Genomic DNA, 15,826 nt, shown 5'->3' on the forward strand with positions numbered 1-15,826 from the left:
GATAATGTAAAATTTACCATTAAAATTTTGCTTTAAATGTTTATTTTCGGGAGAGACGGCAGGAGAAAGACAGAGAGAGAGGGAGACACAGAATCCGAAGCAGGCTCTAGGCTCTGAGCTGTCAGCACGGAGCCCGACACGGGGCTCGAACCTACGAACCGTAAGATCAAGACCTGAGCCGAAGTCGCAGGCACAAATGACGGAGCCACCCAGGCGCCCCTAAAATTTACCATTTTAACATGCAAGTCCGTTGCCATTAATTTCATCCACAGTGTTGTAGGACCACTGCTACGACCTTACTCCAGAGCGTCTTTACCAGCCTAGAAGGAAACCCTCTGCCCACAAGCAATCTCTCCCCATTCCTCCCCAAGCCCTACCTCTCGGCAACCACTGATCTGCCCTCGGTCTCTATGGATTTAACTACTCTAGACATTTTGTGTAGACGAATCATACAGGGTGTGACCTTTTGAATCTGGCTTCTTTCGCTTAATAGAACGTTTCAGTTCATCCATATTGCAGCATGTATGAAGAGGACTTCATTCTCTTTTCTGGTTGAAGGATATTCCACCGTAGGGTACGTGTGGACGTTTTTGCAAAGTGAATGATGGGCAGTACGTGGCCGCAAGCTACCAGACTTGAGGAAGTTACCTACATGACAGGTGGTATTTCTTTTTGATGGTCCTAGACATTGGTATACTGGACCAAAGCCAAGTGTACCCAATTCATACCATTCATAATCTAACAAATGTTCTTCACCTACTCAAATCTCACCTTTCCAGCCTGACTTGAAGACCCAGAGAATCCTCACCCACATTAGTTCAGTTGCCTTTCAAATAAACCCAACTCTAAGCCAGTCATCTTGCTAGTTGCTAGGAACCAGAATGACAGATCCAGTCGAAACCCCTCAGGAAGCTCATGGTCGAGTGAAAAGATAAACATCCAAACAATTTCACCACAGAGTGATGCCTTTTAGGATGGAAAAGTAAACTGAGTCAAGTTCATAAAGAATTCCCCCCGAGGGAGCCCATTAAGCTCACTATCTGTGTAGACAGTGCTTAGGGTTTGCACCTTGCCTTCTTGATGGCCAAGGTCTTCAGGTTCATAAAGTCAAGTTCATAAAGAATTCCCCCTGAGGGAGCCCATTAAGCTCACTATCTGGGTAGACAATGCTTAGGGTTTGCACCTTGCCTTCTTGATAGCCAAGGTCTTCAGGGACAAGCCTGCAGTGAGACTGGTGTTGCCTTCCTGAGTAGCTGGAGCCTTTCGACCCTATATGAGCAGCATCTACAAAGTTTGCCTAATGTCTCACCTCGCTCACACTAAAGTGGAGTCATCTCTAGAGGTCCTCCTACAGTTTAAGCCCAATCTGAAAGGGCATACACGTGGCACACCTAGAACTTCACCAGGTGTTCATTCCTTCCTCAGACAACATATCAGAATGTGAACTAAGGGGCGCCTGGGTGGTTCCGTTGGTTAAGCGTCCGACTCCGGTTCAAGTCACGATCTCACGGCTTGTGGGTTCGAGCCCCGCATTGGGCTCTGTTTGGCAGCTCGACCCTGGAGCCTGCTTCGGATTCTGTGTCTCCCTCTCTCTCTGCCCCTCCCCACTCACATTCTCTCTCCCCCTCTCTCTCTCAAAATTAAATATTAAAAAAAATTTTTTAAATGTGAACAAAGACAGAAATCCATGGGAAACTTCACTGTTTATATTTTACCTCCCCTCCCCAATGTTTTAATTTTGAAAGAATTAAAATCTGTGTAGCCCTCACTGAGACTGACCAAGTAACACTGGTGAATAACTGTTATATATCATTACCTAATAATGAAATCATACTTAGCGGATCTGTTTTCTGTGTTTTTGTATTATGTGTGTGTGTGTTTTGCTGAGACTTTGGAAAGCAAGCCCCAAACACATAACCCTTCATTCCCCAAAGCTTCAGCATGCATCTTTCAAGAACAAGGAAAATTCTCCAACAGAGCATAAAACCAATGTTACAACCAAAACTTTTAACATCGATGCAATGGCTTTACCTAATACACAGTCCACGTTTAAATCCCCCTTGAGATCCCAATAATGTTCTTTCAGCTGTGTGTTTTTGATCCAGAACCTAATCAAAATCACAAGGTGCATCTTCTGTCTCCTTTATTTTTTTTAATGTTTATTTATTTTTGAGAGAGAGAGAAAGCATGCACAAGTGGGGGAGAGGCAGAGAGAAAGAGGGAGACACAGAATCCTAAGCAGGCTCCAGGCTCCGAGCTGTCAGCACACAGCCCGACATGGGGCTCAAACCCATGAACTATGAGATCATGACCTGAGCCAAAGTCGGACACTGAACCAATTGAGCCACCCAGGTGCCCCTCTTCTGTCTCCTTTAATCTACAACAGTTATCCCATCTTTCTCTTTCTTCCATGGCAATGACACTTTCAAAGGGCCGAGGACAATCTACACCACTCTCATTATTTCTCTTGATCAGACCTGAGTTAACAATTTGACGTAAATACGATGCATTTACTTCCTGCTGTGTCACATTTGGAGCTGTGTAAGGCTAGCTTGTCTCTAATACCGGTGATGTTCAAGTATCTTTCCTCCTTTACAACTAATAAATAATCTGTGGGGTCATAATTTGAGACTGAATATCCTATTTCCCATCACCTTTCACTGGTTGGTTCAGCATCCACTGATGATTCTGAAACAATTACACTGGCACTTGCAAAATGGTGATTTCATAATTTTATCATTCTCCTACTTTTTTTTAAAGTTTATTTATTTATTTTTAGAGAGAGAGAAAGCGTGAGTGGGAGAGGGGCAGAGAGAGAGGGAGACACAGAATCCGAAGCAGGCTCCAGGCTCTGAGCTGTCAGCACAGAGCCCGATGCAGGGCTTGAACCCACCAACCATGAGATCATGACCTGAGCTGAAGTTGGACGCTTAACCAACTGAACCACCCAGATGCCCCTCTCCTACATTTATTAGCTGGCAAGAAGACCCTCTCCCCAGGCTCACCTCTGCCTTTTTTTTTACTATTGATGTGAACTTATGAATGCATTTTTAAAAAATCCAGTGTTTATTACCATCATTATTATTTTTATTGCTTCAATTGCTCCAAATTTGACCACAGGGAGTTCCTTTAATGCAGCTCCTATATACTTTTGAAATGCCTTCATCATAGTTTGTGCATTTCCTTAACTTCTGCCATGAGATATTGTAGGGTTGTCTTATATTTCTCTCCCCTAGCCTAGAATTAGCTGTTGCTGCAAGGAGTTTGGTTCCTCTTCGTGGCAAACACTATTTGGAAACCAAGATCTGGGCACTAATTATGCTCACTGCTACTGGAATATCATTGCTTCGAGGCTCTTTCACTGATTAAAAGCAGGATATTTATTACTTTTCAATCATGAGTCCACAATGATACTTATAATTCCAATCTAACACCACAGAGTTCGTTCTTACTTCCCCCATTCGGTATTTGCATCATGCTGGTTACTAAGTACACCAATATATTTATTTACTCATTCTCTTCTACTAGGCACACAAAGTAGGTTCAGAATTACTCTACAAATATCACTAGTGCCCAATGACAAACCTACTTAGAGTCTGAGATAAGTCTGCAGCTTATCATTTTGGGAATATGTGCAACTAAAGGTATACAAAGAAATCTATTCAAAAGTTACTTGAATTTTTTTTTACTTAATAAACTCTGTATTTTTAATTAACAGATTTGTTTGTTATTTAGAAGCTTATCCCTCAATATAACAGAACCTACGAAGATCTCAATATTAAAGAAAATGATTACATCAAAATGATTTATGCCACAAACTTAAAAATTCAAATAATTCTAAAAAGTTTTATTTAAAAAAGCGCAATTTCTGCCTCCCCCTTCTGACTACTCCATCATTAGTTCTCACAATTTATTTTTAGTCTCCACCATTTAAAATAATATGCTTAGACTATAATCTCTAAATTCTATCAGTTTTAGATATTACATAGTCATTTCTTCCTTCATTGTAGGATTTAGCTCTCTTACATTTCACTTCTTCTCTTTCCCATCTTCTGTATACTTATATCATATATTTAGGTTATTTTAACAGCAAATGTCTAAATTATTATGGCTATGTACACATTCACTCTTAAGTAATACATTATAACTATGTTTCCTTTTTTTGGTATTACTTTTCATTTTCCTGTAGTTAATAATTGCCTTTCTTTTTCAATTGCTTCGATTCCCTGCTACCAAATTGCATACTCTCCAGCAGCCTCTCAGTCCATTTTTCTTCTTCTTCTTTTTTTAAAGTTTATTCATTTATTTTGAGAGAGAGAGAGCATGTGCATGAGCAGGGAGGGGCAAAGAGAGAGGGAGAGAGAGAATCCCAAGTAGGTTCCATGCTATCAGCACAGAACCCAACACTGGGTTCAATCTCATGAACCATGACATCATGACCCGAGCTGAGATCAAAAGTTGGACGCTTAACTGACTGAGCCACCCAGGCACCCCTAAGGGCACTTTTTTCATCTAGGAAAACATATCATTCTATTTTCCCCCTGACTTCTAGATCTGTTCTTGAATGGTGAGTCTCTTGGTCTGTTGCACAGACCTGGGTCTTCCCACTGCTATCATCCAGGGAATTCTCCTTACTTTTCTCCTTCACTTCTGGCATCAGATATCTCTTTTTTAGAGTTAACTTTCTCATTAGGGAAAGTACATCTGCCAGGAGCTTGCTGCAATACTTCACTGCCCTCCAGTGTTTTTGATGAGATACTGGATGCCTTTCTGATTTCAGATCCTCCCACCACCACCCTGTGCCCCCTTCCACTTACTCTGAGAAGTTACAGGAATTTCTCTTTATCTATAGGTTTTGAAATTTCATTACTCTGTGCCTTGACATGGGTCTTTTTTCCATTTATTAAGCTGGGAACCTAGTGGGTTCTTTCAATATGGTCACTCCTGTTCCTCAGTTTTGGGGAAATTTCTTGCATTCTTCTCTTTGAAAATTTCCTTGCTCCTATTTTCTCATTGTGACATTCCTATCATTTGGATCTTGACTAAGCCTCTAATTAATATATCCTCCCTTGTCTTTGGTTCTAACTTCTGGAAGGTCTCTTCAGCTTTACCTTCCAATCTCTAAGAGTGCAGAGGGTCGCCAACGGTCCTTTCTATTTGTCGCTTTTTTCACAGATAACTTCTCACAGTTCTTCCTTTCACAAAGAGATAGAAAGGAAATAACTGAAAGATATAAGCCAATAGCATGATAAGACATGAAGTGCAACTGTTGTGCATTCGTTCATGTCTATGATTATCTAACATAGTAGGTCCACTTGCCAAGCACTGGAAATGGTATCATTTCTTCCAGGTGCTCAATGTGACAACAACACTTTCTTCTGTTGACGACAATGTATATATTTTTAGGGTTTTCTGAAATTTATGTTGCTGGGAATCAATGGCTCTGATCAAACAGTCCTCTAGAATACATATAAACCTTTTTCCAACTCAACAGGTCCATGAGGAACCTCACAATTCTGAAGGAAACATGAAAGGCTGGGAAAGCACTTCAGATGATTTCAGTGAGATAGATACAGAGAACATCTCAATGGTCCCCATGTAGAGAGCCTGCAGGCCAGGAATGACCTGTTGTCTCTTAGCTCTACATCTGCCCTTCTTCGCCCTGTTCTGGCATTTTGGGGCTTGGAGTCTGCAAACCCCACTTTTCCTGGGTTCCCTTGCCAGCTAGCTTCCTGTTGCATTCTGCCAATATCAGGTACTGGAAGGAGTTCAGAAAGCAAGAAGGAGAAGGATAGAAGCTGTCTTTCTTCCTCTTTTTCCCCATCTGCTTCTAGCAGTGTCTCTGTGAGTTTCCTCAGTGACCCCAGTTGCAGCCACACAGCCTCCCTTGTGACCCCAGCACCAGCAAGGCGGCCCTTCTCTGGTCTGGTGTCATCCCCTCATGGTCCTGCTGTTCTGGTTGGGCAGTGGTCCTGGGAGGGCAGCGGTGAGGATGCTCCTGGGCTCTGGAACACACTTCTAACCGTCCTTCTCCCATGTCTATGTGGTAGCTGCCTCCCACAGGTACTACCTTCTGGATTACTCCACCCTCCCCTTTTTTATTCTCTCAGTCCTTCCCACAGTGTTGCAACAAGTTCTCTGTATTACGTCTCCTCTGTGTGAAACACCTAGTATGGTTACTCTTTTTCTTGGCCCCTGATGGACAGAGCCTCTCTAGGGGATTAAAAAAAGGGTTTTAAGCCTCTGTAAGTCCTCATTACCAGAACGAGCTAAGGGCACAACGCCTCATCCATGGTTATGATCGCAAAAGTACAATCCGACTTTAACTGTTTTGACAAAGTTAGCCATGTCTAGAAGAGGGCGAAGCGACCCTCCGCATACTCCAAGTGAAAGAGGATATCCATCAGTTTCCAAACTAAGTAGCCAAATATGTGAAAGACCGTTCTCCACAGAGCCCGACTGACTCCAAAATGGCTGGCATCCTGCTAAGATGACCAAGGAACAAAACCCAAAACATCTTCTATGAGGAGATGAAACTGGGTTGGGAGAAGGTGGCTCCAGTCTTCAATTTTGCTAGAACGCAGCCACACAGGTGCTAATTCACTAGCTTCGATGCACTTGAAAATGGGCCATGGAAATGGCAAGAAAACGTATACAAAAGATATTTTTACAAAGTAATTTGCAGAGTATATCATAAAGCCATGATACAATAATGTTTTTAAAAATGTACTTCTTGGGGTGCCTGGGTGGCTCAGTCGGTTGAGTGTCCAACTTCAGCTCAGGTCACGATCTCACGGCTCCTGAGTTCGAGCCCCGTATCGGGCTCTGTGCTGACAGTTCGGAGCCTGGAGCCTGCTTCGGATTCTGTGTCTCCCTCTCTCTCTCTGCCCCTCCCCTGCTTTCTCTCTCTCTCTGAGAAATAAATGAACATTAAAAAATAATTTAAAAAATGTATTGCTTGGACTATTCCTGTCTTCTGTTCTATTTGGTGGCACACTTCCAGATGGCTCCATACTCTATGGCACAGCGAAGGGAGAAAGTGGCTGGCTGGGACACACAAAACAGAGCAGAGGAGGACAGGGCTTTGCGGAAGCTGGCTGAGAGGGTAGGAGGAGGCTGAGAGGGACGCCTCTGGAGGGTATACTCTTGACTGAGGTGATGAATAGAGATGAGCAGTGGGGAGAAAAAGACTGGAAGTCTGAAAACTTCCCTGAAAGAAAACAGGAAAGAAGAAAAAAGAAAGGACTAGAAAGAGATGAGAGAGGACATTGTAGGGCACACAGGGAGAGCCCAGCACCGAGAGCCGGAGATGCGCTTTTAAGACCGACGGATTAAGGTGCCACTGATTGTCACAGTGCAGAGCCCATCAAGGTGAGCCCCTTGGGGAACGCTCAGGCTACAGGGCTGTGAGCTCAGAGAGACCTACTTAGAATGACACTGGATCCTTGAACAATGAGGGGTTGGAGGCGCCCTCTGACTCCCCCAAACTTAACTACTAATCGACTGCTGCTGACCAGAAGCCTCACTGACAACATAGTCCATTAACACATGTTCTGTATGTCGTATGCACTCTATACTGTATTCTTACAGTGAAGTAAAGCTACAGGGAGGAAAACGTTATTTAAAAAATCACAAGGAAGTGGGGGGGGGGTGGCTCAGTTGGTTAAGGGTCCAACTCTTGAATTCGGCTCAGGTCATGATCTCACGGATCATGAGATCGAGCCCTGAGTAGGGCTCTGCGTTGATAGTGTGGAGCCTGCTTGGAATTCTCTTTCTCCTTCTCTCTCTGCCCCTCCCCAGCTCACACATTCTCTCTGTCTCTCAAAATAAATAAATAAACTTAAATAAAATCCTAAGGAAGAGAAAAACACGTTTACTATACTGTACTACATTTATTGAAAAAAAAAATCTACACGTGAGTGGACCTCCATAGTTCAAATCCATGCTACTCAAGGGTCAAGTGTGTTTATGGCATCCTCCTGGTGGAAATCAGGAACCTGAGCCTGACTTGGAACATTAGCAAGGAGAAGAGATATTATCGCCTGTGGGAGTTACTACCCTCGGAATAAACCCATCCGCCCAGGGAGGAAAGTTTGAATACAGAGCCTTGAATCTGTGGGCAAAAATTCTTCAAAGGCTTCTCCATACCTTTCGTTGCCTAAAACCAGACAGTGTTGTTGGCATTCGGCAATGCCAGAGACCCCTGATCTGGCTTCTTTGAAATGAGCAGTGTAGATAAACAAGGTTGTGTGATGCTGGGACAGAAAAACTCAGATAGTAAAACTTCTGCGCTCATTCTGAGGATTACTATTGGTATAATCGGTAATCATTTTATCCCCTTCCCCCCCCCAAAAAAAATATATGCCTTTAAATACCTAAATCTTCTAATTTGCCACAGGCCAGAGAAACTCCTTCTAGATGGCTCACCTTTCCCTCTACCTTCACATATGAAAATGTATCGCAATTATAGTCTCCACTTTGCAAAGTGCTTAGAAATATTTATTTAGTACTGAAGGGCTAAAAGGGCTCTTGTTCTGAAAAATTTGCCTGAGGTCTAGAATTTTTGCCACTGGCAATAAAGGTGCTTTGGGGGGAGGGGGAGAATGAAGCAGGAATATTTAAAGTCTAGCACATCTGGGTATTAAATTGACTGAAGCCAGCACATGCCACCAAAAATACGAGACACGGCGAAGAAATACTCACAGAATGAGGAACACCACAGAAGTAGGTCCAGCTCACATTAAAAAACAGGACGAAGGGACGAGAAGCAGAGTTGAAAAGACAGGCAGAAGAGAGGTGAGTCTGGATCACAATGAGGACAACCGTTGTTTGGCAACACTGGAAGTCTAACTTTGCTAAGGCGTGATTAGTATGAATTAAACAGACTCAATGTCACAGTTAAGGGGTGCCTGCTGCCTGACCAAAGGGAGGAAGCATGTCCCCTGACTCTTAGGGCCGGAAGTCGGAGCAGCAAGGCAGGTCAAAAGCATCCCTGTAGACATGCTAAAAAAGTCATGTTACTGACATTATATCATGTTACTGAAGTTACATGAAAAGTGTAACGCCAGAGGGCTGATAACAAGAATAGAGAAGTCTCTGTAAATCAAACATTCCAGGCGTAAAACTTTCCTTCCAGGTTTCAAAAAACAAACTGCCAATATTTTGGACATAGGAATAGATCAGTGATCAGAAAACTGTGCTTTACTAATATTAACAGGAATGACGGAAGTTAAGATTCAGCAACAACAATGCTTAATTCATCTACGTTTTATTTGTGACATGTTCTCTAGTTTTTGAAGGCATTTTTGTTCCTTTTCCTATTCTGCTTAGGCAAATCTGTATAGATATAATGAAGATTCTGTTACCACATCACATAAAAAATGGTCGTACGGAACGGTATTGTTCATTACTTTATAAAGGTGCCAAGGAATTTCAGAAATTACATGACTTTACCTTTGCCATAACTTCATGAAATCAAATTTTACTCGTTTTTTTAAATACGAAAAATTTATTGTGGTTAAATGCACATACCATGAAGCTCGCCACACGAGCCATCTTTAAGCGTGTGGTTCGGTGGCACTAATTGCATTCATCGTGGTGCGAGGCCACCATATTCAGTCACTCTTAAAAGTGACCCTTCTCGGGTTTCTTTTCATTTCTCTGTATATTTACAGGTAAGAAGCCATGCCAGACAAATGCCAATGCAACCATGGAAACTCTTAGATCCATATCTACAAGAAACTTTAAAAATATATAACACTTTTCGGAAATCCAAAAGTCATTTTGAAAGGGACTTTGCTTCGAGGGCCAAAGTCCCTGAGGAGCAGGAACGAGCATGTGAAAGAACATGCAGAGGCTGTTCTGGAGACATATAAGGCCGATACAGGCGCAGGCCTGACGTGCAGGGATTAGCAGAGGCCCGAGGTGCCTGCCATGGGAGGACACCTGTGTCACGGACCACTGAGACTCAAGTCCAATACCAAGATCGTTCTGCTGCTAATCCGGAGAAATTGATCTCACTGTTCACACTCACGGGCAGAGAGAACTCATCAGTGATTGAAAATGAGCCCCAAATCAATTTTTCTTAGGAATTTAACGCTCATTCAACGGCTGGAAATCGTCACGACTGCTTGGCTCTGAGACAGAAGGAAAAGGTGAGCCAAAAAAATAAACATGGGGTCACTGGTGAGGTCTGCTGGAACAGCTGAAGGGATCTCTAAAGCCTTCATTAATGTAACAACATGTAGAGTCGAGTTCTTTCAAGCTTCGTATCTGGTTGATACCACTGCTTCGCCAAAGGGCTTGGGAAGGGAGAATGACCTATTTTACTTTTTGAATACTACAAATTCCCTTAAGCTACCCTCCTACTTCCTTCAAACACGTGCGGTTCCAAGTGGGCATGCTGCCTTAGGATCAAGAGGAAGTCACAAGGGCAGATTCTCTGCACCTTAAGCTCTGCTTTGTCCTGAGCTGTTTTGAACACGGCCACCGCTATGGAGCGTGCATTTATCGAAGGTTACTGCTTCTCACAGCTAATATTCAAGTAAAACTGCCCCATTCTCTAAGCACACACCAAAAATTGGCTGGGGCTAGGGGGACCCCTAAATGGAGTGGACACAGGGAATCAGGAAGGTAATTTGAGTTCTTTTTCGAGAGAGAGAGAGAGAGAGAGAGAAAGAGCGAGTGCACACGTGCATGAGTGGGTAAGAGGGGCAGAGGGAAAGAGAGAGAGAATCCCAAGCAGAGTCTACACTCATCGCAGAGCCCTACGCAAGGCTCGACTCCATGACCCTGTGATCATGACCTGAGTCGAAACCAAGAGTTGGATGCTCAACCGATTCAGCCACCCAGGCGCCACGGTAATTTGATATTTGAATTTCTGTTTTGCTAACACATGAAAAGGATGATCTGTGAATGACTGTGACTTAACAACCCTAAAACCAGCTACATGTTCACTTAGTCCTTTTTATGGGTATAATATTTAAGAGAGGAGAGGCATGAAAACCTGTACTAAAAACTTAAATCTTAGAAAGACTTATTTTTCAAAAAATTTTTTAAAAATGCCTACTAACTCACTTCTAAAACCATAACTGAAAATGGCCGAACTTGGGGAGCCTGGGTGGCTCAGTCAGTTGAGCGTCTGACTCTTGATTTCGGCTCAGGTCATGATCTCAGCGTTTGTGAGTTCGAGCCCCATGTCAGGCTCTGTGCTGACAGCATGGGTCCTGCTTGGGATTCTCTCCCTCTCTCTCTCTCTCTCTCTCTCTCTCTCTCTGTTCCTCAGCTTGCTTTCTCTCTCTCTTCCAATCTCAAAATAAATAAACATTAAAAGAAAGAAAGAAAGAAAGAAAGAAAGAAAGAAAGAAAGAAAGAAAGAAAGAAAGAAAGAAAGAAAATGGCCGAACTTGAGAGAAAAATGTTAGGAATCTGTTTCTGGCAACAACTTTTTGAACACAAAACCCAGGAGTCACTCCCATAATCCCATCCCTTTATGTTCCTATTTGGATACAGACTAAAATCTGCTAAACTTTTCTCTGTATCTTCCGTTAAAAATTTTTCCCTGTCTATCTTGTTTTGTTTTGATGAGAAAAATTACAGACGTTGGTTAACAACATTTACAGCCAAGATAGGCAACACGCAACAATGCAGGCCAAAGTCCCTGTTCAGGTAGGATATAATTCTGCATCTTTTTTTTTTTTTTTTTTTTGGTAATGTTCATTTATTTTTGAGAGAGACAGTGTGCAAGTGGGGGAGGGGCGAAGAGAGAGAGGGAGACACAGAATCTGAAGCAGGCTCCAGGCTCTGAGCTGTCAGCAAGGAGCCCGATGTGGGGCTTGAACTCATGAACCGTGAGATCATGACCTGAGCCGAAGTCGGATGCTCAACAGACTGAGCCACTCAGGTGCCCCAATTCTGCATCTTTTTTTAAAAAAAATAAATTAATTTATTTATTTTGAGGGAGAGAGAAAGAGAGAGAGGGAGAGAGAGAATCCCAATCAAGCTTCACAGCGGTCAGCACAGAACCCAAAGTGGGGCTTGAACCCCGAGCCATGAGATCATGACCTGAGCCGAAAGTAAGAGTCGGACGCTTCACTGACTGAGCCACCCAGGTGCCCCTGATTCTGTGAGTATCTAACCTGGTGCTGGCCACCCTGCAGAATCGGGTTCTGGTCTAGACCCCCGGCTCGTCTCTGTGTGCATGTTGTAGGGTACAGCGGGGTTGGGGCAGGGTGCCTGATTCTCTTCAAAGGGGTGTGAAAATAGGATGACAGAATTGGATGAACCTCAAAGAGCATCTAGTCTCAGCCACTGATTTTACGTGTTCAAAGACATGTGGGCGACTTCAGTCACAACCAGAATGCAACCTTTTGTTTAATTTTAAACATTTTTAATTAAAAAAAAAATTATTTATTTTTGAGAGACAGAGTGTGAACAGGGGAGGGGCAGAGAGAGAGAAGGAGACACAGAATCCGAAGCAGGTTCCAGGCTCCGAGCTGTCAGCACCAGAGCCCGACGCGGGGCTTGAACCCAGGGACCGTGAGACCATGACCCGAGCCGAAGTCAGACACGTAACCGACTGAGCCACCCAGGCGTCCCCAGAATCCAAATCTTCATTTCCTCTCAATTTACAAATATAAAAGAAAATCAGTGTATGAATGAGGACACTTGGGTGTAATGGCGGACTCCTGAAGGGCTAGGTTGGATTGGCAAGACATGTGGAACAGGTGTTGGGGGCACTCTTCCCTACCTTGGGCAGTAGACAAAATGATAGAGGTAAAGTATACCTTGAGTATGCAAAACATACACGTCCCAGGGGGTCCTTCTAAGCCCGGCCAGCACTTGCTGGCCCCACAGGGCCAGCTGAAAGCACACGAGATCCTGGGCAAACAAACATTACCGGAAAACACGCACAAACACGCATGTCAGGAGTGGCACCCACCGAGGCCCATGCGGTGTAATTATTACTCCCGTGACAACAGATGCCGCTCTTGGAAATCACACCTTATCTTTCCAAACCACACCAAGCAAAAACAATAATCAAAAAGTGATTCTACTCTATGATCATTTCTGACCCCTTGATGATAGCCTCGCGGCAGATTACAGAAGCGTGGAGGCCTCTGAGGCCGTGGCGATTGCTCGGAGGCTGTCAGCCCCTATCAATCACCTTCCATTAAGTAAAGGTTTTCCAATTTTGCGCTTCTCTCAAAGGCTTCATTTTGCCCGGATTAAGCCGAAGCATCAACATTTCAACTCACTGCTCCTGTTCCCGCTTCCAGAATAAATGCTGTTAGCAGAAAAATGGGCTTTTCCACAGTCGGGACTCAAAATCAAAGCAGACAACAGCGATGCGGTCGCATATACAAGACATCTGACTGCAGACGCCTCAGGAGTGCATTAGACACGTTTCATGACTGACCACAGGGTCCCGGAGGGGCAGGAAGGGTTGAAGGGTGCCCGGCGAAGGAGGGGTCTGTGAGCCAAACACGTTAGCCCCTAAAATGAATCTGGGGGCGATCGCAATATATTCATGGAGTGCTAGGGTTTTCTCTTGGGTTTTAGAGGCAGGTGTCCTGTGAGTTTTGCGCTCTACGGTTTTACTGCTTGGTATCTGTCATCTCCGTGACGGAGAAAAGTCACTTCGTCTAACACGCAGCAGATGGGGAAAAGGAAGGGGAACAAGTTTTAAATCAACCGAGAAGAGCATGTTTAAGAAATAAGGGCACCTTCAGCAGAGGGGCTCCTCTTGTTTCTGTCTGTAACGCTAACAGCTGGGTGGAGTTTTGCTGCGTTCGGACACCAGAACCAGAAGACGCGGGGCCACCGGGTGCACAAAAGCAATCAAGATGACACTCACGCGCGTTTTTCTGTGCCTATCGACAGACTTCGTCGTGAGGAGTTTTAACGGCTACATAAACGGGACAAGAGCCAGAAACACAGTGGTGAGAACACGAAGCGAATGAACAGCGGAGAGAGAGAGATTGTGGTGTTATTCCCCAACAGGCCCAGGGGCTGACGGGACGGATGGGAACAAGGGGGCCCCACGGAGTACGTTGGGACATGTTTTATTTGGCCCGCGTGGGAATTTTTTTAAATGCTGATTTACTGTCAACGTGGAAATATGGGGAGATTTCGCTTGAAGATCCAGGTTTCAGGCTTCTCCCGAGAAGAGAAGCAGACGGGTAATGTGGCATGGCATCCCCCGACTTGGCCACAATCTGCTCTTTACTCTCCCGTCGGCCACCGGAGGTCATCACGGCGGCCGGCTTCATTATGAGGGTTCCCGTCTGGCCTCCGAAAGCATCTGACAGGATGAAGGAAACTTAGGGCAGGAAAAAAAAAATCAGAAGCAAGCACAGAAGAGGAAGCTGCTTGGGGGGTGAAAGGTGACGGATGTACCGAGACCCAGCACAGATTGGGGGGGGGGGCAGCAAAGAGAAACTGAGTGTCAGGAGGCGAACACACAGACTTTGAGCTCCGGGTGAGCCCGGGTCTGAGACGCACAGCAGCTAGTTGACCATGAAGCTGTCCGAGAGAGCAGGTCAAGAAGCTTAAAGAAGTGTCAGGGGCAAAAGGGCAGAGGGCTGAGCCCAAAGTGTTGTCTTCGGGAGAGGCGGGAAGAGGACAAGCAACGCAAGCCTAAAGGGGGCTGGGTTTGCAGCCTGGGCCCCCCCTGAGCTGGCCCCGGCCTCACAGCCATGCCTCTCCGGCAGGCACCCTTGGGCCCAGCCGGCCGGCCCCATTTCTTGCTTGGGAAACCGAGGGTCATCTCGGGGCTTTGTGCCTCCTGCAAACCTACTGCCTGGGATGCTAACCCACCTCTGTTAGATTCCCACTCAGCTTTCCAGAACGAGGGACCCCATGAGGCCGCTTCCACGGCGTCCTGCGAACACCCAGGAGTCTTCATCGTGGGGCCCCAAGCTTGCTGCCTCCCTCTCCGGCTGAGAGCTCCCCAAGGCGGGCCACCAGGCCTTCCCGGCTTCTCCTTCTCGGTGCCCGGCAAGTACGAGAAAAAAGGAAGGGAAGGGCTGAGCAGCTGGGGCGGCAGTGCGGACTTTGGGATGATGCCGTGCCACGGGAATCAAGGAAGAAGAGGGACTTCCGGTGGACAGAACCTTCTGGAATACCAGAAGTTATTCAAGAAGAGCGAGGGTGGGGGGAGAGTGGCACTGGATCTTAGCAACATGCCGTCGCTGAGAAGTCCGAGTGGGGGACAGGAAAATAATTTGACGATTACCTATCAACATGGCTCCCACCCTGGGCCTCGGTCAATCTGCTTGGGAAATAAGTAACGTTGTTATAATAAGTAATGGGCATGTTTTGTTTTGTTTTCTTTTTTCCTGGCTATCCAGATCCAACCTCTGGTTCCATTTTGAGGGCACTCCTATCACACGGAGTTCAACACGGCCAGATTCCTCCCCTGTCTGTGGCCTCCCGCCTCCCGTCCCTTCTCTAGGCTCAAACAACCTCCCAGTCAGGGCCTCCTCGAGATAAGACAGCCAGACCCAGTCTGTGATTCTGGTCCTGGAAGCAACCTAACTGAGACCCTACATGACAGGGAAAAATCCTATATATGGAAAGAAGCTTGATGTAACACAGCATTACGTATACAGCAAAAATGAGGAAACAATCTAAAAGCCCCAAACAAGACCGTCCTAAGTAAATGACGGTAGAATAGAATGTTTGATAGAATGTTACCAATGCTACCAAAAGGAAAAAGGGCTTATAATAAAATGTTAGAAAGAAATAGAGTTAAAATAGAGTATTGCCATCACCCTTATAACAATGCTATGGGTAGAAAAAATGACTGAAGACGCTAAAATATTAA

At 44.9% G+C, this 15,826-nt stretch overlaps 1 protein-coding gene across 4 annotated transcripts in view; it reads right to left on the reverse strand.

The window, feature by feature from the left end:
- The window catches only part of STX8 (syntaxin 8), a 220,894-nt gene that overhangs the window by 76,677 nt on the left and 128,391 nt on the right, over positions 1 to 15,826 (reverse strand). Inside the window, exon 8 of one of the 4 annotated variants that reach the window (XM_086686006.1) lies at positions 3,831 to 5,223. The exons of the other annotated variants lie outside the window; for them this stretch is intronic. Coding sequence (XP_086542132.1) covers positions 5,108 to 5,223 — 116 coding nt within the window. The 3' untranslated portion in view covers positions 3,831 to 5,107. Of the gene's footprint in view, positions 1 to 3,830; positions 5,224 to 15,826 lie in introns of those variants that run through there. 4 annotated transcript variants of the gene reach the window in all.

Source organism: Puma concolor, chromosome E1, assembly GCF_028749965.1.
Source record: "Puma concolor isolate L17-30 chromosome E1, mPumCon1.1.hap2, whole genome shotgun sequence".
NCBI classification, from domain to species: domain Eukaryota; kingdom Metazoa; phylum Chordata; class Mammalia; order Carnivora; family Felidae; genus Puma; species Puma concolor.